Source organism: Genypterus blacodes, unplaced genomic scaffold, assembly GCF_046128005.1.
Source record: "Genypterus blacodes isolate CSIRO-AG114 ecotype Tasmania unplaced genomic scaffold, CSIRO-AGI_Gbla_v1 ptg000015l_1, whole genome shotgun sequence".
NCBI lineage: Eukaryota > Metazoa > Chordata > Actinopteri > Ophidiiformes > Ophidiidae > Genypterus > Genypterus blacodes.
The window spans coordinates 198,736-222,500 of record NW_027466829.1 but is presented as its reverse complement, the minus strand read 5'-3'; the positions used below and the strand labels follow the sequence as shown (position 1 = coordinate 222,500).

The following is a 23,765-nucleotide window of genomic DNA, read 5'->3' as shown; positions in this document are numbered from 1 at the left end:
AGAGGAACGTGCGAGGCATGGGGTGGCCATGGGTGGTGGGTGGACTGGAGGTGGGGGGGGGGGGGGGGGGGGGAGTACGGTTTGTGTGTGTGTCTGTGTGTGTGTGTGTGTTTCTTTCAAAAAGAGTGGATGAAATAATGGAGGCGGGAGAACGTGTGGCTGTGAAGGAGTATGTATGGGATGTCTGGGTATATGTGTGTTAGACGGATGTTGGTACATATGGGGAGTTGTTGCAGAGGGGAAGAAGAGTCACTTTGAGCGTCGTGTGGGATCCAGGTCCTCTGATGAACCTGCAAGAAAAAACCCACAACAACAGTATCTTAGCCTGATACGTAGCCTGATGAGGATTGGCCACTATTGCTACAACAGAGACTCCAAATATGTACATCAAAGTCAATGAGAAGAACAGATACACCAAGATCAAGATACACCAAGTGGTGATCATGAAGTCTTGCATGGGTTCGTATAGAAATCTAGAGAATAGAGACAAAAATAAACTCAACCTAAGCTATTTTTACAAGGACTGAGCAGCGGCCTGTTGTTGCCTAACGTGTGTGTGAGTGTGTGTGTGAGTATGTCCACGTGTGTGCTAACGCTGGGTGCTACTGTAAGTGGAGCTCGGTCCTCTGGGGGTGAAAAGACAGATGAGGGTGCTGAGTTGGGATGAGGCCACAATATTTCATCATGGACAGTATAGAACCAGGGCTGGATAAATTGTTTAAAATAATCATCATATTTTCACCGCACACGTAGCGCACGACTCCGCCATCAATTCTACGGCTTCTCTCTGCTCTCATGTGCCCCCTCGTGTTATCTACAGTACGATTTCATCAGATGGTAAAGATGGGACAAGGCTGCTGCTCCCAGGAGAGCAGCCTCCCTCTGTGCACTTGTTACTGCACCTTGCACTGTGGAATGCACCCGCAACAAATCAATGGCGAGCTTCTCCTGGGCTTCCTGCTCTCTCCCAGGTCCACCTTGCAATGTGGAATGTCTCAATACATCAGAAACAACGACCACCTGCACAAAAAATACACCAATTAACAAAGCAAATGAAATTATTGGTTAAACGTTCCCAGTATTTGACTTTTCATTCTCTGTCCCGATGACAAGTCAAGTGAAATCAGCTGTAAATGTTACTGTTGCTTGTTTTGTTCTCAAAGATTGTTTGAAATGCGTCAGATTCCTGCTGAGGTCACTTGATGAGGGCTTAAAGATAAAGAGTGAAAGTGGAATCCTCATTCCAGCCCATACTGTAGTCTATCGAGCCCACCGGAGGTCTTTGTTGACCCACACAGACCACCTGCTGCGTGACAAGCTGCCCCTACACTACACTTTCACTTTCCCTTCACTGAGGAAGATAGCAGAACATCACAGACAGGAACAAAAACAAAAAGGGAAACAGAGACAAACGCCAATCTTCCGCCCATCAGATACCCATCAGGGCCTGGCAACCTGCTGGCATCCCTCTGGAAGACTGAGATCAGTATCTGGCAACCTGCTGCTCGTCCAGTAGCAGGCAGGCTGGTGGCTGTCACCCAGTGCCCGACAGAGAGAGACATCCTCATAGGGCTGCGACAAAGGTGGCCCGGTCCTGAGGGATTACCCATTAGCATGCTAGTCTGTGTGTTTAACACTGGTCTGAATGGAGAGGACAAGAGGCAGCACCCCCGTCTATTCTAAAGCAGGGAAGTGTTACTGTTTCAGCTGCTAATGCTGCCCTGACTTATGCATACACACGCATACATGCATATATATGTGAGGAATCTGAGCTCCTGTCGGAATTCCTGAAGGGAATCTGAACAAGTGGCATTCCAAAGCCATAAACTGTGATCCATTTATATATACCTACATACAAACACATACATTTGCTCATTAAGTAGTAGTATTATTATGTGCATACTATTATTGGTAACTTAAGAAATATATATAAAATGTGAGAAACCCATAAGAACAGCATAAATGATAAAACATAAATAATAATGCCCTTTTCTGGTGCTACAACTTCTAAATCTGATTGTGTTTAATAAGTGAACCTCTTCTTGCTTTTGGAAATTGAATGATTGCAGTCAGACCCAGAGTGAACTTGATCAGCGCCCTTAGAAAAGCACAAATCTGACCAAAGTGTGAATAAGAGCTAAATATGGAAGTTGCAAACAGGTGTTGGTTGATGTTCTCACTGCTCACTGAACTCTGCTCCTTTTCTGGCTGTTTATCTGCTGAGGTAACTCACACTGTGTGTTTGTGTGTGAGGCTAATGATGTGTAAAGACGCCTGTATGGAAATGTGTATTTGTAAATCTTTGTGATTGTTCTCTGTGATTGTGTTTGTGTGTGAGTCCATGATTGTGTGAAACCTTCCTACTTTGTGCTGCTGTGTGTGATTATGTGCTCAGACTCGCTGGCCGCTGGCTGATAATAACACAAGAGGCAGTGTGTTTGTGGATCTCTGCGCTGAGGAGATTCCCACCGTGCTCAGCGTGTCTGGGCTCTGTGTGTTTTTGGGGTTGCACGCGTGACTCCGCCAGCTGTTCTATTCTCCCGTTGGCCCCCTCAACCCTGCCCGCCCCGCGTCCCTCGCCGACCCCTCCTTCTCTCAGAGGCCTGCTCTTCATCTGATAAGGGCCACGCTGGCCAAACCCTCTGCAGAGCTCCTCAGAGCCCCTCAGAGCTGCTCCATTGCTAACAATACGCCCTCCTTCCCCTACACACTCTCAGCATTTACATGTGAAAACAGCAGGTCTTATCTCCAGTTCACTGGAGCTATGGCACACCGGCCAGATGAGTGTGTGTGTGCGTGTGTGCGTGTGTGTGTGTAACTGGCCTTGAGAGAGAGGCGCATGTGTGACAGTATAGGATAACAAGCGAATAGTGAGAGTGAATACTTATGTGGCTATTTATAATGAGATAATGTTTTATATCCCTACTTAAGCTTTATTTCTATCTTTTTCCACCACAGTGAGTCGGTAAGAGGCTACATGAGAAAATTAGATATAGCCTCAAGAGTCTAATTCTGCCCAAGCTGAAAGTCTTCATTGTCAGTGGGACATTAGTCTTTATCACACTTGTACTGTAGCCAAAAACTAAAGGCTGCTGTAATGCAAAATGAACGAGCCCCAAGAGAATAAAGCTAGTCTCTCTGCTCCAACGTCTTGGAAAATCGCCATGGTGACAACAAAAATCATTCACATTAACTCTCAGCGCTATCGTCACTTCCACTGTAATCTCTGCCAAGGAGGTCACGTTCTCACCTGTGTGCACACTGGGCACATACAGAGGAGCTATTTCACCTCAGAGGTGTGGGATTAATATAGAGAGCTCTGCCTATTACCATCATTTGCATCATCCTTACTCCTCCCGCCTGTCTCACTGATCTAAAGTAATCGGTCTCATCTTCAGCGGGACAAAACAGTGTCAGCATCCTCCGACCTCACGGGGGCCTTTCCTTTGCCTGGGTTCTGACTTTTGCAGCTAAAATATAAATGTCCTCCTCCTGTTTCACCAGCTGCCAGACAGAGAGGAGAAAAGGGGGACAGACAGCAAGAGAAGCGTGCAGGCTTTTAATTAAAGTCTGTGTAGTTAAGGGCTCGGGCTAAGCAAACACGGGCCTCCGGCAGCCCAGCTAAAGATGAGGAAGAGGAGAGAGAAGCTGCGAGGAGGGGTGAGAGGGTGGGAAGATAAGACAGGAACACATGAGCAGACAATGGAAAATAAGGGACAGGAACATCAGAGGGTGTGTGTGTAGGTGTGTGTGAGTGATGTTACAGATGCTATCACCTGTTATCTGTGTATCATAATGTGATGCGGATATTGGGGTGGGAGGGGCGCGAGGAGCTGCAGGGGTTATGGGGTACATGCATCATTAAAATGAAAAAAGAGTCTGACGGGTGTGATAATACACACATTCATTCATGTCAGTTCACTAGTTCACATACATGGATGTAGATAGTTGCCATAGATACCAGGCTCTATGTACACAGAAGCTTGAATGTTGACAGTAAAAAAAAGGAAGTTCACTTAAACTGTGATGTGGAAAACTGGCAAACTAGGAGAGAAACGAATGTTTAATGTAGTAATCAGATCTTTTCAGCGCTCAGCCTGGCGTATTATGGTGATACAGTGACACCTGCTGGTAGAGATATGGAACTGGAGCAGAGGTTTCCTAAAATTTCAAGATAAATTATTTTATTACAGTAAATTGACCATTAGCAGGATTATTATCATATGTTATTATAACTATTACAACCCCGACAATACCAATTTGGGATTATTGTTATTTTTACGATCCCATGTATTCATTTGTTTGTATTTATGTATGTATGTGTGTTTGTGTGTGTGTGTGTGTGTGTGTGTTAGTGTGTGTGTGTGTGTATGTATGTATGTATGAATGTATGTGGTTGTGTGTATGTGTGAATGTATGTTTGTGTGTATGTACTGTATGAATGTATGTGTCTGTGTGTGTATGTATGTATGTGTTTGTGTACTGTATGTATGAATGTATGTGTGTGTGTATATATGTATGCATGTATGAATGTATGTAGGTATGTGTCTGTATGTTCAGTCAGACTCGTACTCAGGTGTGAATCAGAAGATGAGTTTTATATTACTTTACAGACACAGATGATATAAAGATCATGATGGGCAAATATGTAAAAACTGAAAGGCTCCAAAAAGCAACCAGAGACAATGAATGGATAAACAATCCTGTTACAAATACAAACAAAACCAAAGAGAAGAGATTGGTACATTTTGTCCTGAGAATTGTTTTCCAGTCATTGCGCAGTTAATCTGAATGATATTTTACTCAATAAATCTTTTCACATTTTAAAACATGAGGCAGCTAATTGTCTTTGCTTTGGAGGGTTCATCTTTATCAAACGGAATCATGATTATCTTTGGCTTCATTTTTCATTTCAGGTGCCTGCAATATCACTGCTGGCTTTACTACAAAGATAAGATCAAAGCTCCACTACACTTCATTGTTACACATATTCAGTTAAAATTCTACATACTCAAACTTTGCTACGTTTAAATAAAACTTTCAACTGTTTTCCTCCCTCCTGTACAATGTCGAACAACCCAGTCTGAAATGAATAAAAGGACAGAAACAGTACATTTATAAACGCAGCTCCTTCAGATGGTTAGATAGATGTAGGCCCAGCTTTATGTGGACTATCTAATGGGCTACGTAGGCCCAGCAGGGCCCCATGGGGGCCTCCAGAGAAATCACTTTGTCTTTATATAAAACATAATTGGTCTTAAAACATATACAGGTGATAAACAGAGTGCAGTGGCTTCCAGGAATGATTTATAAAACCCACTTGGTAAATGTATACTGTTGGGATGTCTTTATGATCGGCATCATTTAATTAATCCTCACATTAATGGTCCTTTTCACTGTCGCTGGAATTTAAACAAACAGCCATTAAATGTGGAAAAATAAACAAAACAGAAACGCCTTATTGAATTATTGTGGGTTTTAGTTTGGTTAACCACTACAGGGGTTAGAAAGTGATAATTAGTACATTTTAACATCTACACTGAAAATACAAACGCAGTACCGATGATTGAGCTGCTCCACTGTATCGCAACTGCATGTTTGAACCCTGAAACACATGCAAAGACACTCAGGTGTGTGTGTGTCTGTGTGCTGTGAGTCTCAACATTCAGGTATTTCACAATTACAACACAGTGGATTCTGGTCTGACCTCCGCAGTAGAAGATATTATAGTAATGTGAACTTTAAGTGCAGTGTAATTAAATTATTAAAAATGCTGCTGGCCGTCGACTCTCCAAGTACGTCCAAAGAATGTTATACAAAATGGTACTGACACTGTACTGTGGCCGTATTGCAACAAACAGCCGGATGACCATTTGAGTCATACTGACATTCTGCTGTCATCATGTATGACTTATTGACTTATGGTAGTTTGTACTCAGAGATGATGCAGGATTTGGTCGTAGTCCAAGTTGAGCACGACTCTAATTGAAGCGATGATGGATGATTCAACGTGAACTTGATTGAGGTGTAGTGCAGCTGTACCTCCAGCAGAGGGAGCCGGGCCTACAGGATCAGAGGAGCAGGATTTGCTTTTTTTCTATCTCAATCCATTGCATGGATTAGCCAATAATGTTGGCGGTACACAGTCCAGCACAGTCGGCGGTACAGTCTCTGGGTCCCTGTTGGTTCAGCTCAGTGGGTCGCCGATCTGGACGCGATCCAGTGGAGGAAGGCTCATCTGTGGCCTCACGCAGCCCTGCAGCATGCTCCTTCAGCCCCCGCGGCCTCTAAAGTCCTACATATAAAGAGTCTACAATAGATCAACTACAACTGGGCCGACTCGTCTCTGGGGCCGGTCAGACCTGCCTGGGAATCTGAGGCCACAGTTCTGGGTGTGGAAGGCGCAGACTGCTGCTGGCCGGCGGGGTCGTGTCGGGCTTCATACTGAGGCAGCTCTCCCTCTGATGGAAGCTCCCCGTCTTGGAGATAAGGAGGCGGCGGGAGATCAAACCAAGGTGGCCGACTGGAGGGGAAGAAACAGATGAGAAAGACCAGGCGACATCGTTATTCAGTGTCACGAGTGTGCCGCAGGGGCTCTGAGATAATTACACAGCTTTCAAAATGACTCGGAGGGAAATGCGCATATTAATATAAAGAAGTTCAAATGACTCTACATACATCAGCTCGTTAGCAGAAGTTACACTTCCACGCTTACTTTCTTTGTTTTTAGTCATTTACCATCAGCATATAAAAAGAGAGCAACATTTCCTCCTACGTTCTCATTCTTTGCTTCTCTTTGATACTGTGAATGTGTACAAACACGTCTGGGAATGACTCATTTGTGTGAGCAAATACTATGAAGAGCCGTACTTGGTTACACACTGCCAACCTTTCAGATTGTCTGCGTATGAAGATTGGATTTAGGGAGAATAAATGAGCCAGGAAGTACATGGAATTATACATAAATGTGTTACCACGTGTTTGAACAGTGATTCCATTCCAGCTTTCTGCTTTGATTATCACGATTTCCTCACCTGACATCCAGAACGGCCTGCGAGTACGACGGAGGCGAGTCCATGGAGATTCTGGAGGGATACAGGGCCCCGGACAGCAGCTGCAGCTCCTGGGGGGCCGAGCTGTACTGGGCCCCGTTGGGCGAGTTGGGTGAGAGACCCGGACCTCCGGCGTGGACGTGGCCCCGGTCCAGGATGACCAGGCGTGACAGCAGCAGGGGCTGGTGGTGGTGGTGGTGATGATGCGAGCCCCCTCGTACCCCTCTGGGTAGCAGGACGCTCCGCTTCCTCTGATGATGGAGCACCAGGGCCAGCAGCGCCACCACCAGGACGAAGATGACAGCGCTGCCGATGACGGCGTAGGTGATGCTGGGGTAGTACCTCAGACGGTAGTCCAGGGTCACAAAGTCCTGCCCGGGAGCTTCTGAGGGGAAAGAGACGGCAGGAATTAGAGACAGATGGATTTATTGGGTAGCAAGATGTTGGGGGAACAGGAAGGACGGCGAGGGAGACAGATGGAATGGAGAGGAAGAGGAGGAGGAGGAGGAGGAGGAGGAGGGGAGCAATTTGAGGATGGATGAGGAAATAAAAGGTTGAGGAGAAGGGAGGATGAGTTGTGGAGAGAGAGAGAGAGAGAGTCGGGGGAATGGAGAAGGTAGTTATGGAGATGGGCATGAATATCAAGTAGTAAATTGTTTTCATGTTCATTCTGAAATATATTGTGTGTAATTCAATAGAGGCGGCCTCTCTGCCAGATGAGAGTGGAACATAATAAGCAGCATAGCAGCAGTCAGACTCGCTACCTCTGAGCTCTGTGAGAGTCGGGGAACAAAAGAAGCCTCATGTACGCTGCAGACGCCGCTTTGTGCCGCTCAACCAAAGAAGAGGAGGAAGAAGAAGTGGAGGAAGGAGATGCTCCACTCCTCATTTTAGGGAATGAGAAAGGGAATCACACAGGCAGAGTCGCGGTCAACAACCTCTCTGCTGCTCGGGATGAAGGTGAGGGAAGAAGTGGGAAGCAGCTCTGTTATTCCAGGTGTGGACAAGGGAACGGCACTCCGACCATCTCCACACCCGCAGGAATTCTCCATCACATTCATTGGGAAACGTGCGGACGGAATCCTTTGTACCGCCGAGCCACGTTCACATAAAACATTTTACAGTTTGCTGTTTTAGCACAATTTACAAGAGCACCTCGGGGGGCCGTAAACATCAAACCGCCGCCGCTTCTTAAAAACTTTTTCGTAAAAAATCCATTAGGTTACTTTCTGCTCTGTGTTGCTTAGCAGTGAGTTCTATTCCATAAACTGAGGCGGCATTAATGCTTAATACGCACTTGAAAAGACACCCGTCTCTCTCTGGACATCTCACAGAAAGTTATAGATATCATTCCCTAACCTTAAGCCAGAAGTATTCAACAGGGGGTCCGCGACCCGAGGGGGTCCACGGAGGTACTTAAAGGAGGTCGCGAAATTTGTGGGTGATAAGTCAATTTTTTATATTTTTCAAATTTGAATTTTTTTCTTAAACCAATTTTCCCCCCCACAAATTTAAATGTCTTCAAAACACATTAACATGAATCCAACATGGGGCAAATTTGGTAATATCTGAATTAGTTGACACCGCAGTCATCGTTTTGTAAAACCATAAAAGCCCATATCTTGGACAAGGACGGAGCTGAGATTTCAGACACAGCATTAGGGCTACAATGGCATTCATTTGTGTGAATAAATTACTCTGAATAAAGCATCTTTTGTGTGAAAATTTACAAAATGTTGATATCTAACAACTCACATTTGGTATCAAAATCTCTTCAATTCAGCAACATGAGCATATTTTTTCTGTATGAATTGTGCGTGTCAAGCTTTTTAGTAACTTTACTCTTTTCTGTACTTTTACTCTTTTAGGTAACTTTACTCTTTTTTGTACTTTTACTCTTTTAAGGAACTGTACTTTTTTTTGTACAGTTAATCTTTTTTGTATTTTGACTCTTTTTGTTAACTTCACTATTTTCTGTACTTTTACTCTTTTTGGTAACTACTCTTTTTGGTAACTTTACTCTTTGTAGTTACTTTACTCTTTCCTTACTTTTACTCTTTCCTGTATTCTTAATCTTTTAAGTAACTAATCTTTTCTTTTTCTTTTTCTTTTCAAGTTTCCTCTAGTTTAAAAAATCGATGACCCGCGGGTCAACGATTTTTGAATTTTTTCAATATTCCCCAATTTGCCCCAAATTCACACAAACTCATGCCATTTCTGCCTGGATGCTGTGTGTGAAATATTAGCTCTCTATCTTCTTCCTTGTCCGAGATATGGGCTTTTTAAGTTTCCTCTAGTTTAAAAAATCGATGACCCGCGGGTCAACTTTTTTGAATTTTGTCAATATTCCCCAATTTGCCCCAAATTCACACAAACTCATGCCATTTCTGCCTGGATGCTGCGTCTGAAATATTAGCTCTCTATCTCCTTCCTTGTCCAAGATATGGGCTTTTTAAGTTTCCTCTAGTTTAAAAAATCGATGACCCGCGGGTCAACGTTTTTTGAATTTTTTCAATATTCCCCAATTTGCCCCAAATTCACACAAACTCATGCCATTTCTGCCTGGATGCTGCGTCTGAAATATTAGCTCTCTATCTCCTTCCTTGTCCAAGATATGGGCTTTTTAAGATTCCTCTAGTTTAAAAAATCGATGACCCCCGGGTCAACGTTTTTTTAATTTTTTCAATATTCCCCAATTTGCCCCAAATTCACACAAATTCATGCCATTTCTGCCTGGATGCTGCGTCTGAAATATTAGCCCTCTATCTTCTTCCTTAGCCGAGATATGGGCTTTTCAAGTTTCCTCTAGTTTAAAAAATCGATGACCCGCGGGTCAACGATTTTTGAATTTTGTCAATATTCCCCAATTTGCCCCAAATTCACACAAACTCATGCCATTTCTGCCTGGATGCTGCGTGTGAAATATTAGCTCTCTATCTTCTTCCTTGTCCGAGATATGGGCTTTTGAAGTTTCCTCTAGTTTAAAAAATCGATGACCCGCGGGTCAACATTTTTTGAATTTTGTCAATATTCCGCAATTTGCCCCAAATTCACACAAACTCATGCCATTTCTGCCTGGATGCTGCGTCTGAAATATTAGCTCTCTATTCCCTTCCTTGTCCGAGATATGGGCTTTTCAAGTTTCCTCTAGTTTAAAAAATCGATGACCCGCGGGTCAACATTTTTTGAATTTTTTCAATATTCCCCAATTTGCCCCAAATTCACACAAACTCATGCCATTTCTGCCTGGATGCTGCGTCTGAAATATTAGCTCTCTATCTCCTTCCTTAGCTGAGATATAGGCTTTTTAAGTTTCCTCTAGTTTAAAAAATCGATGACCCGCGGGTCAACATTTTTTGAATTTTTTCAATATTCCCCAATTTGCCCCAAATTCACACAAACTCATGCCATTTCTGCCTGGATGCTGTGTCTGAAATATTAGCTCTCTATCTCCTTCCTTGTCCGCGATATGGGCTTTTCAAGGTTCCTCTAGTTTAAAAAATCGATGACCGGCGGGTCAACGTTTTTTGAATTTTTTCAATATTCCCCAATTTGCCCCAAATTCACACAAATTCATGCCATTTCTGCCTGGATGCTGTGTCTGAAATATTAGCTCTCTATCTCCTTCATTAGCTGAGATATAGGCTTTTCAAGTTTCCTCTAGTTTAAAAAATCGATGACCCGCGGGTCAACATTTTTTGAATTTTTTCAATATTCCCCAATTTGCCCCAAATTCACACAAACTCATGCCATTTCTGCCTGGATGCTGCGTCTGAAATATTAGCTCTCTATCTCCTTCCTTGTCCGAGATATGGGCTTTTCAAGGTTCCTCTAGTTTAAAAAATCGATGACCGGCGGGTCAACGTTTTTTGAATTTTTTCAATATTCCCCAATTTGCCCCAAATTCACACAAATTCATGCCATTTCTGCCTGGATGCTGCGTCTGAAATATTAGCTCTCTATCTCCTTCATTAGCTGAGATATAGGCTTTTCAAGTTTCCTCTAGTTTAAAAAATCGATGACCGGCGGGTCAACGTTTTTTGAATTTTTTCAATATTCCCCAATTTGCCCCAAATTCACACAAACTCATGCCATTTCTGCCTGGATGCTGCGTGTGAAATATTAGCTCTCTATCTTCTTCCTTGTCCGAGATATGGGCTTTTGAAGTTTCCTCTAGTTAAAAAAATCGATGACCCGCGGGTCAACGTTTCTTGAATTTTTTCAATATTCCCCAATTTGCCCCAAATTCACACAAATTCATGCCATTTCTACCTGGATGCTGTGTCTGAAATATTAGCCCTCTATCTTCTTCCTTAGCTGAGATATGGGCTTTTCAAGTTTCCTCTAGTTTAAAAAATCGATGACCCGCGGGTCAAGGATTTTTGAATTTTTTCAATATTCCCCAATTTGCCCCAAATTCACACAAACTCATGCCATTTCTGCCTGGATGCTGCGTGTGAAATATTAGCTCTCTATCTTCTTCCTTGTCCGAGATATGGGCTTTTCTAAGTTTCCTCTAGTTTAAAAAATCGATGACCCGCGGGTCAACATTTTTTGAATTTTGTCAATATTCCGCAATTTGCCCCAAATTCACACAAACTCATGCCATTTCTGCCTGGATGCTGCGTCTGAAATATTAGCTCTCTATCTCCTTCCTTAGCTGAGATATAGGCTTTTCAAGTTTCCTCTAGTTTAAAAAATCGATGACCCGCGGGTCAACGTTTTTTGAATTTTTTCAAACTTCCCCAATTTGCCCCAAATTCACACAAATTCATGCCATTTCTGCCTGGATGATGTGTCTGAAATATTAGCTCTCTATCTCCTTCCTTAGCTGAGATATAGGCTTTTTAAGTTTCCTCTAGTTTAAAAAATCGATGACCCGCGGGTCAACATTTTTTGAATTTTGTCAATATTCCGCAATTTGCCCCAAATTCACACAAACTCATGCCATTTCTGCCTGGATGCTGCGTCTGAAATATTAGCTCTCTATTCCCTTCCTTGTCCGAGATATGGGCTTTTCTAAGTTTCCTCTAGTTTAAAAAATCGATGACCCGCGCGCGGGTCAACGTTTTTTGAATTTTTTCAATATTCCCCAATTTGCCCCAAATTCACACAAATTCATGCCATTTCTGCCTGGATGATGTGTCTGAAATATTAGCTCTCTATCTCCTTCCTTAGCTGAGATATAGGCTTTTTAAGTTTCCTCTAGTTTAAAAAATCGATGACCCGCGGGTCAACATTTTTTGAATTTTTTCAATATTCCCCAATTTGCCCCAAATTCACACAAACTCATGCCATTTCTGCCTGGATGCTGCGTATGAAATATTAGCTCTCTATCTCCTTCCTTGTCCGCGATATGGGCTTTTTAAGTTTCCTCTAGTTTAAAAAATCGATGACCCGCGGGTCAACTTTTTTGAATTTTGTCAATATTCCCCAATTTGCCCCAAATTCACACAAACTCATGCCATTTCTGCCTGGATGCTGCGTCTGAAATATTAGCTCTCTATCTCCTTCCTTAGCTGAGATATAGGCTTTTCAAGTTTCCTCTAGTTTAAAAAATCGATGACCCGCGGGTCAACGTTTTTTGAATTTTTTCAAACTTCCCCAATTTGCCCCAAATTCACACAAATTCATGCCATTTCTGCCTGGATGATGTGTCTGAAATATTAGCTCTCTATCTCCTTCCTTAGCTGAGATATAGGCTTTTTAAGTTTCCTCTAGTTTAAAAAATCGATGACCCGCGGGTCAACATTTTTTGAATTTTTTCAATATTCCCCAATTTGCCCCAAATTCACACAAACTCATGCCATTTCTGCCTGGATGCTGCGTCTGAAATATTAGCTCTCTATCTCCTTCCTTGTCCGAGATATGGGCTTTTTAAGTTTCCTCTAGTTTAAAAAATCGATGACCCGCGGGTCAACTTTTTTGAATTTTGTCAATATTCCCCAATTTGCCCCAAATTCACACAAACTCATGCCATTTCTGCCTGGATGCTGCGTCTGAAATATTAGCTCTCTATCTCCTTCCTTAGCTGAGATATAGGCTTTTCAAGTTTCCTCTAGTTTAAAAAATCGATGACCCGCGGGTCAACGTTTTTTGAATTTTTTCAAACTTCCCCAATTTGCCCCAAATTCACACAAACTCATGCCATTTCTGCCTGGATGCTGCGTCTGAAATATTAGCTCTCTATTCCCTTCCTTGTCCGAGATATGGGCTTTTCAAGTTTCCTCTAGTTTAAAAAATCGATGACCCGTGGGTCAACATTTTTTGAATTTTTTCAATATTCCCCAATTTGCCCCAAATTCACACAAACTCATGCCATTTCTGCCTGGATGCTGCGTCTGAAATATTAGCTCTCTATCTCCTTCCTTAGCTGAGATATAGGCTTTTTAAGTTTCCTCTAGTTTAAAAAATCGATGACCCGCGGGTCAACATTTTTTGAATTTTTTCAATATTCCCCAATTTGCCCCAAATTCACACAAACTCATGCCATTTCTGCCTGGATGCTGCGTCTGAAATATTAGCTCTCTATCTCCTTCCTTGTCCGAGATATGGGCTTTTCAAGGTTCCTCTAGTTTAAAAAATCGATGACCGGCGGGTCAACGTTTTTTGAATTTTTTCAATATTCCCCAATTTGCCCCAAATTCACACAAATTCATGCCATTTCTGCCTGGATGCTGTGTCTGAAATATTAGCTCTCTATCTCCTTCATTAGCTGAGATATAGGCTTTTCAAGTTTCCTCTAGTTTAAAAAATCGATGACCGGCGGGTCAACGTTTTTTGAATTTTTTCAATATTCCCCAATTTGCCCCAAATTCACACAAACTCATGCCATTTCTGCCTGGATGCTGCGTGTGAAAAATTAGCTCTCTATCTTCTTCCTTGTCCGAGATATGGGCTTTTTAAGTTTCCTCTAGTTTAAAAAATCGATGACCCGCAGGTCAACGTTTCTTGAATTTTTTCAATATTCCCCAATTTGCCCCAAATTCACACAAATTCATGCCATTTCTACCTGGATGCTGTGTCTGAAATATTAGCCCTCTATCTTCTTCCTTAGCTGAGATATGGGCTTTTCAAGTTTCCTCTAGTTTAAAAAATCGATGACCCGCGGGTCAAGGATTTTTGAATTTTTTCAATATTCCCCAATTTGCCCCAAATTCACACAAACTCATGCCATTTCTGCCTGGATGCTGCGTCTGAAATATTAGCTCTCTATTCCCTTCCTTGTCCGAGATATGGGCTTTTTTAAGTTTCCTCTAGTTTAAAAAATCGATGACCCGCGGGTCAACGTTTTTTGAATTTTTTCAATATTCCCCAATTTGCCCCAAATTCACACAAACTCATGCCATTTCTGCCTGGATGCTGCGTCTGAAATATTAGCTCTCTATCTTCTTCCTTGTCCGAGATATGGGCTTTTTAAGTTTCCTCTAGTTTAAAAAATCGATGACCCGCGGGTCAACTTTTTTGAATTTTGTCAATATTCCCCAATTTGCCCCAAATTCACACAAACTCATGCCATTTCTGCCTGGATGCTGCGTCTGAAATATTAGCTCTCTATCTCCTTCCTTAGCTGAGATATAGGCTTTTCAAGTTTCCTCTAGTTTAAAAAATCGATGACCCGCGGGTCAACGTTTTTTGAATTTTTTCAAACTTCCCCAATTTGCCCCAAATTCACACAAACTCATGCCATTTCTGCCTGGATGCTGCGTCTGAAATATAAGCTCTCTATCTCCTTCCTTGTCCGAGATATGGGCTTTTTAAGTTTCCTCTAGTTTAAAAAATCGATGACCCGTGGGTCGACGTTTTTTGAATTTTTTCAATATTCCCCAATTTGCCCCAAATTCACACAAACTCATGCCATTTCTGCCTGGATGCTGCGTCTGAAATATTAGCTCTCTATCTCCTTCCTTAGCTGAGATATAGGCTTTTCAAGTTTCCTCTAGTTTAAAAAATCGATGACCCGCGGGTCAACTTTTTTTGAATTTTTTCAATATTCCCAAATTTGCCCCAAATTCACACAAACTCATGCCATTTCTGCCTGGATGCTGCGTCTGAAATATTAGCTCTCTATCTCCTTCCTTGTCCGAGATATGGGCTTTTCAAGGTTCCTCTAGTTTAAAAAATCGATGACCCGCGGGTCAACATTTTTTGAATTTTGTCAATATTCCGCAATTTGCCCCAAATTCACACAAACTCATGCCATTTCTGCCTGGATGCTGCGTCTGAAATATTAGCTCTCTATTCCCTTCCTTGTCCGAGATATGGGCTTTTCTAAGTTTCCTCTAGTTTAAAAAATCGATGACCCGCGGGTCAACGTTTTTTGAATTTTTTCAATATTCCCCAATTTGCCCCAAATTCACACAAACTCATGCCATTTCTGCCTGGATGCTGCGTCTGAAATATTAGCTCTCTATCTTCTTCCTTGTCCGAGATATGGGCTTTTTAAGTTTCCTCTAGTTTAAAAAATCGATGACCCGCGGGTCAACATTTTTTGAATTTTTTCAATATTCCCCAATTTGCCCCAAATTCACACAAACTCATGCCATTTCTGCCTGGATGCTGCGTCTGAAATATTAGCTCTCTATCTCCTTCCTTGTCCGCGATATGGGCTTTTTAAGTTTCCTCTAGTTTAAAAAATCGATGACCCGCGGGTCAACTTTTTTGAATTTTGTCAATATTCCCCAATTTGCCCCAAATTCACACAAACTCATGCCATTTCTGCCTGGATGCTGCGTCTGAAATATTAGCTCTCTATCTCCTTCCTTGTCCGAGATATGGGCTTTTCAAGGTTCCTCTAGTTTAAAAAATCGATGACCGGCGGGTCAACGTTTTTTGAATTTTTTCAATATTCCCCAATTTGCCCCAAATTCACACAAATTCATGCCATTTCTGCCTGGATGCTGTGTCTGAAATATTAGCTCTCTATCTCCTTCATTAGCTGAGATATAGGCTTTTCAAGTTTCCTCTAGTTTAAAAAATCGATGACCGGCGGGTCAACGTTTTTTGAATTTTTTCAATATTCCCCAATTTGCCCCAAATTCACACAAACTCATGCCATTTCTGCCTGGATGCTGCGTGTGAAATATTAGCTCTCTATCTTCTTCCTTGTCCGAGATATGGGCTTTTGAAGTTTCCTCTAGTTTAAAAAATCGATGACCCGCGGGTCAACGTTTCTTGAATTTTTTCAATATTCCCCAATTTGCCCCAAATTCACACAAATTCATGCCATTTCTACCTGGATGCTGTGTCTGAAATATTAGCCCTCTATCTTCTTCCTTAGCTGAGATATGGGCTTTTCAAGTTTCCTCTAGTTTAAAAAATCGATGACCCGCGGGTCAACGATTTTTGAATTTTGTCAATATTCCCCAATTTGCCCCAAATTCACACAAACTCATGCCATTTCTGCCTGGATGCTGCGTGTGAAATATTAGCTCTCTATCTTCTTCCTTGTCCGAGATATGGGCTTTTGAAGTTTCCTCTAGTTTAAAAAATCGATGACCCGCGGGTCAACATTTTTTGAATTTTGTCAATATTCCGCAATTTGCCCCAAATTCACACAAACTCATGCCATTTCTGCCTGGATGCTGCGTCTGAAATATTAGCTCTCTATCTTCTTCCTTGTCCGAGATATGGGCTTTTTAAGTTTCCTCTAGTTTAAAAAATCGATGACCCGCGGGTCAACTTTTTTGAATTTTGTCAATATTCCCCAATTTGCCCCAAATTCACACAAACTCATGCCATTTCTGCCTGGATGCTGCGTCTGAAATATTAGCTCTCTATCTCCTTCCTTAGCTGAGATATAGGCTTTTCAAGTTTCCTCTAGTTTAAAAAATCGATGACCCGCGGGTCAACGTTTTTTGAATTTTTTCAAACTTCCCCAATTTGCCCCAAATTCACACAAACTCATGCCATTTCTGCCTGGATGCTGCGTCTGAAATATAAGCTCTCTATCTCCTTCCTTGTCCGAGATATGGGCTTTTTAAGTTTCCTCTAGTTTAAAAAATCGATGACCCGTGGGTCGACGTTTTTTGAATTTTTTCAATATTCCCCAATTTGCCCCAAATTCACACAAACTCATGCCATTTCTGCCTGGATGCTGCGTCTGAAATATTAGCTCTCTATCTCCTTCCTTAGCTGAGATATAGGCTTTTCAAGTTTCCTCTAGTTTAAAAAATCGATGACCCGCGGGTCAACTTTTTTTGAATTTTTTCAATATTCCCAAATTTGCCCCAAATTCACACAAACTCATGCCATTTCTGCCTGGATGCTGCGTCTGAAATATTAGCTCTCTATCTCCTTCCTTGTCCGAGATATGGGCTTTTCAAGGTTCCTCTAGTTTAAAAAATCGATGACCCGCGGGTCAACATTTTTTGAATTTTGTCAATATTCCGCAATTTGCCCCAAATTCACACAAACTCATGCCATTTCTGCCTGGATGCTGCGTCTGAAATATTAGCTCTCTATTCCCTTCCTTGTCCGAGATATGGGCTTTTCTAAGTTTCCTCTAGTTTAAAAAATCGATGACCCGCGGGTCAACGTTTTTTGAATTTTCCCCAATTTGCCCCAAATTCACACAAACTCATGCCATTTCTGCCTGGATGCTGCGTCTGAAATATTAGCTCTCTATCTTCTTCCTTGTCCGAGATATGGGCTTTTTAAGTTTCCTCTAGTTTAAAAAATCGATGACCCGCGGGTCAACATTTTTTGAATTTTTTCAATATTCCCCAATTTGCCCCAAATTCACACAAACTCATGCCATTTCTGCCTGGATGCTGCGTCTGAAATATTAGCTCTCTATCTCCTTCCTTGTCCGCGATATGGGCTTTTTAAGTTTCCTCTAGTTTAAAAAATCGATGACCCGCGGGTCAACTTTTTTGAATTTTGTCAATATTCCCCAATTTGCCCCAAATTCACACAAACTCATGCCATTTCTGCCTGGATGCTGCGTCTGAAATATTAGCTCTCTATCTCCTTCCTTAGCTGAGATATAGGCTTTTTAAGTTTCCTCTAGTTTAAAAAATCGATGACCCGCGGGTCAACATTTTTTGATTTTTTTCAATATTCCCCAATTTGCCCCAAATTCACACAAACTCATGCCATTTCTGCCTGGATGCTGCGTCTGAAATATTAGCTCTCTATCTCCTTCCTTGTCCGAGATATGGGCTTTTCAAGGTTCCTCTAGTTTAAAAAATCGATGACCGGCGGGTCAACGTTTTTTGAATTTTTTCAATATTCCCCAATTTGCCCCAAATTCACACAAATTCATGCCATTTCTGCCTGGATGCTGTGTCTGAAATATTAGCTCTCTATCTCCTTCATTAGCTGAGATATAGGCTTTTCAAGTTTCCTCTAGTTTAAAAAATCGATGACCGGCGGGTCAACGTTTTTTGAATTTTTTCAATATTCCCCAATTTGCCCCAAATTCACACAAACTCATGCCATTTCTGCCTGGATGCTGCGTGTGAAATATTAGCTCTCTATCTTCTTCCTTGTCCGAGATATGGGCTTTTGAAGTTTCCTCTAGTTTAAAAAATCGATGACCCGCGGGTCAACGTTTCTTGAATTTTTTCAATATTCCCCAATTTGCCCCAAATTCACACAAATTCATGCCATTTCTACCTGGATGCTGCGTCTGAAATATTAGCTCTCTATTCCCTTCCTTGTCCGAGATATGGGCTTTTCTAAGTTTCCTCTAGTTTAAAAAATCGATGACCCGCGGGTCAACATTTTTTGAATTTTTTCAATATTCCCCAATTTGCCCCAAATTCACACAAACTCATGCCATTTCTGCCTGGATGCTGCGTCTGAAATATTAGCTCTCTATCTTCTTCCTTGTCCGAGATATGGGCTTTTTAAGTTTCCTCTAGTTTAAAAAATCGATGACCCGCGGGTCAATGTTTCTTGAATTTTTTCAATATTCCCCAATTTGCCCCAAATTCACACAAACTCATGCCATTTCTGCCTGGATGCTGCGTCTGAAATATTAGCTCTCTATCTCCTTCCTTAGCTGAGATATAGGCTTTTCAAGTTTCCTCTAGTTTAAAAAATCGATGACCCGCGGGTCAACTTTTTTTGAATTTTTTCAATATTCCCAAATTTGCCCCAAATTCACACAAACTCATGCCATTTCTGCCTGGATGCTGCGTGTGAAATATTAGCTCTCTATTCCCTTCCTTGTCCGAGATATGGGCTTTTGAAGTTTCCTCTAGTTTAAAAAATCGATGACCCGCGGGTCAACATTTTTTGAATTTTGTCAATATTCCGCAATTTGCCCCAAATTCACACAAACTCATGCCATTTCTGCCTGGATGCTGCGTCTGAAATATTAGCTCTCTATTCCCTTCCTTGTCCGAGATATGGGCTTTTCTAAGTTTCCTCTAGTTTAAAAAATCGATGACCCGCGGGTCAACATTTTTTGAATTTTTTCAATATTCCCCAATTTGCCCCAAATTCACACAAACTCATGCCATTTCTGCCTGGATGCTGCGTCTGAAATATTAGCTCTCTATCTTCTTCCTTGTCCGAGATATGGGCTTTTTAAGTTTCCTCTAGTTTAAAAAATCGATGACCCGCGGGTCAACGTTTCTTGAATTTTTTCAATATTCCCCAATTTGCCCCAAATTCACACAAATTCATGCCATTTCTACCTGGATGCTGTGTCTGAAATATTAGCTCTCTATCTCCTTCCTTGTCCGAGATATGGGCTTTTCAAGGTTCCTCTAGTTTAAAAAATCGATGACCGGCGGGTCAACGTTTTTTGAATTTTTTCAATATTCCCCAATTTGCCCCAAATTCACACAAATTCATGCCATTTCTGCCTGGATGCTGTGTCTGAAATATTAGCTCTCTATCTCCTTCATTAGCTGAGATATAGGCTTTTCAAGTTTCCTCTAGTTTAAAAAATCGATGACCGGCGGGTCAACGTTTTTTGAATTTTTTCAATATTCCCCAATTTGCCCCAAATTCACACAAACTCATGCCATTTCTGCCTGGATGCTGCGTGTGAAATATTAGCTCTCTATCTTCTTCCTTGTCCGAGATATGGGCTTTTGAAGTTTCCTCTAGTTTAAAAAATCGATGACCCGCGGGTCAACGTTTCTTGAATTTTTTCAATATTCCCCAATTTGCCCCAAATTCACACAAATTCATGCCATTTCTACCTGGATGCTGTGTCTGAAATATTAGCCCTCTATCTTCTTCCTTAGCTGAGATATGGGCTTTTCAAGTTTCCTCTAGTTTAAAAAATCGATGACCCGCGGGTCAACGATTTTTGAATTTTGTCAATATTCCCCAATTCGCCCCAAATTCACACAAACTCATGCCATTTCTGCCTGGATGCTGCGTGTGAAATATTAGCTCTCTATCTTCTTCCTTGTCCGAGATGTGGGCTTTTGAAGTTTCCTCTAGTTTAAAAAATCGATGACCCGCGGGTCAACATTTTTTGAATTTTGTCAATATTCCGCAATTTGCCCCAAATTCACACAAACTCATGCCATTTCTGCCTGGATGCTGCGTCTGAAATATTAGCTCTCTATTCCCTTCCTTGTCCGAGATATGGGCTTTTCTAAGTTTCCTCTAGTTTAAAAAATCGATGACCCGCGGGTCAACGTTTTTTGAATTTTTTCAATATTCCCCAATTTGCCCCAAATTCACACAAACTCATGCCATTTCTGCCTGGATGCTGCGTCTGAAATATTAGCTCTCTATCTTCTTCCTTGTCCGAGATATGGGCTTTTTAAGTTTCCTCTAGTTTAAAAAATCGATGACCCGCGGGTCAACGTTTCTTGAATTTTTTCAATATTCCCCTATTTGCCCCAAATTCACACAAATTCATGCCATTTCTGCCTGGATGCTGTGTCTGAAATATTAGCTCTGTATTCCCTTCCTTGTCCGAGATATGGGCTTTTTTAAGTTTCCTCTAGTTTAAAAAATCGATGACCCGCGGGTCAACGTTTTTTGAATTTTTTCAATATTCCCCAATTTGCCCCAAATTCACACAAATTCATGCCATTTCTGCCTGGATGATGTGTCTGAAATATTAGCTCTCTATCTCCTTCCTTAGCTGAGATATAGGCTTTTTAAGTTTCCTCTAGTTTAAAAAATCGATGACCCGCGGGTCAACATTTTTTGAATTTTTTCAATATTCCCCAATTTGCCCCAAATTCACACAAACTCATGCCATTTCTGCCTGGATGCTGCGTCTGAAATATTAGCTCTCTATCTCCTTCCTTGTCCGCGATATGGGCTTTTTAAGTTTCCTCTAGTTTAAAAAATCGATGACCCGCGGGTCAACTTTTTTGAATTTTGTCAATATTCCCCAATTTGCCCCAAATTCACACAAACTCATGCCATTTCTGCCTGGATGCTGCGTCTGAAATATTAGCTCTCTATCTCCTTCCTTAGCTGAGATATAGGCTTTTTAAGTTTCCTCTAGTTTAAAAAATCGATGACCCGCGGGTCAACATTTTTTGATTTTTTTCAATATTCCCCAATTTGCCCCAAATTCACACAAACTCATGCCATTTCTGCCTGGATGCTGCGTCTGAAATATTAGCTCTCTATCTCCTTCCTTGTCCGAGATATGGGCTTTTCAAGGTTCCTCTAGTTTAAAAAATCGATGACCGGCGGGTCAACGTTTTTTGAATTTTTTCAATATTCCCCAATTTGCCCCAAATTCACACAAATTCATGCCATTTCTGCCTGGATGCTGTGTCTGAAATATTAGCTCTCTATCTCCTTCATTAGCTGAGATATAGGCTTTTCAAGTTTCCTCTAGTTTAAAAAATCGATGACCCGGCGGGTCAACGTTTTTTGAATTTTTTCAATATTCCCCAATTTGCCCCAAATTCACACAAACTCATGCCATTTCTGCCTGGATGCTGCGTGTGAAATATTAGCTCTCTATCTTCTTCCTTGTCCGAGATATGGGCTTTTGAAGTTTTCTCTAGTTTAAAAAATCGATGACCCGCGGGTCAACGTTTCTTGAATTTTTTCAATATTCCCCAATTTGCCCCAAATTCACACAAATTCATGCCATTTCTACCTGGATGCTGTGTCTGAAATATTAGCCCTCTATCTTCTTCCTTAGCTGAGATATGGGCTTTTCAAGTTTCCTCTAGTTAAAAAAATCGATGACCCGCGGGTCAACGATTTTTGAATTTTGTCAATATTCCCCAATTTGCCCCAAATTCACACAAACTCATGCCATTTCTGCCTGGATGCTGCGTGTGAAATATTAGCTCTCTATCTTCTTCCTTGTCCGAGATATGGGCTTTTGAAGTTTCCTCTAGTTTAAAAAATCGATGACCCGCGGGTCAACATTTTTTGAATTTTGTCAATATTCCGCAATTTGCCCCAAATTCACACAAACTCATGCCATTTCTGCCTGGATGCTGCGTCTGAAATATTAGCTCTCTATCTCCTTCCTTAGCTGAGATATAGGCTTTTCAAGTTTCCTCTAGTTTAAAAAATCGATGACCCGCGGGTCAACGTTTTTTGAATTTTTTCAAACTTCCCCAATTTGCCCCAAATTCACACAAACTCATGCCATTTCTGCCTGGATGCTGCGTCTGAAATATAAGCTCTCTATCTCCTTCCTTGTCCGAGATATGGGCTTTTTAAGTTTCCTCTAGTTTAAAAAATCGATGACCCGTGGGTCGACGTTTTTTGAATTTTTTCAATATTCCCCAATTTGCCCCAAATTCACACAAACTCATGCCATTTCTGCCTGGATGCTGCGTCTGAAATATTAGCTCTCTATCTCCTTCCTTAGCTGAGATATAGGCTTTTCAAGTTTCCTCTAGTTTAAAAAATCGATGACCCGCGGGTCAACGTTTTTTGAATTTTTTCAATATTCCCAAATTTGCCCCAAATTCACACAAACTTATGCCATTTCTGCCTGGATGCTGCGTCTGAAATATTAGCTCTCTATCTCCTTCCTTGTCCGAGATATGGGCTTTTCAAGGTTCCTCTAGTTTAAAAAATCGATGACCCGCGGGTCAACGTTTTTTGAATTTTTTCAATATTCCCCAATTTGCCCCAAATTCACACAAATTCATGCCATTTCTGCCTGGATGCTGCGTCTGAAATATTAGCTCTCTATCTCCTTCCTTAGCTGAGATATAGGCTTTTCAAGTTTCCTCTAGTTTAAAAAATCGATGACCCGCGGGTCAACATTTTTGAATTTTGTCAATATTCCCCAATTTGCCCCAAATTCACACAAACTCATGCCATTTCTGCCTGGATGATGTGTCTGAAATATTAGCTCTCTAACTCCTTCCTTAGCTGAGATATGGGCTTTTTAAGTTTCCTCTAGTTAAACAATTGACCCGTGGGTCAACATTTTTTGAATTTTTTCAATATTCCCAAATTTGCCCCAAATTCACACAAACTCATGCCATTTCTGCCTGGATGCTGCGTCTGAAATATAAGCTCTCTATCTCCTTCCTTGTCCGAGATATGGGCTTTTTAAGTTTCCTCTAGTTTAAAAAATCGATGACCCGCGGGTCAACGTTTTTTGAATTTTTTCAATATTCCCCAATTTGCCCCAAATTCACACAAACTCATGCCATTTCTGCCTGGATGCTGCGTGTGAAATATTAGCTCTCTATCTTCTTCCTTGTCCGAGATATGGGCTTTTGAAGTTTCCTCTAGTTTAAAAAATCGATGACCCGCGGGTCAACGTTTTTTGAATTTTTTCAATATTCCCCAATT

General features: G+C 41.6%; 1 protein-coding gene across 3 annotated transcripts in view; it reads right to left on the bottom strand.

Annotated features, from left to right (window-relative positions):
- Positions 1–5,670: 5,670 nt before the first annotated feature.
- ldlrad3 (low density lipoprotein receptor class A domain containing 3) overlaps positions 5,671–23,765 on the bottom strand; it is a 70,645-nt gene continuing 52,550 nt past the window's right edge. For 2 of the 3 annotated variants that reach the window (XM_076140727.1, XM_076140725.1), the window contains 2 exons: positions 7,035–7,437; positions 5,671–6,523 (listed from right to left, as the gene is read on the bottom strand). In XM_076140727.1, the coding sequence (XP_075996842.1) occupies positions 6,325–6,523; positions 7,035–7,437 (602 nt within the window). In that variant the 3' untranslated portion in view covers positions 5,671–6,324. The remainder of the gene's footprint in view (positions 6,524–7,034; positions 7,438–23,765) is intronic. The other variant, XM_076140726.1, reaches the window with a different exon arrangement.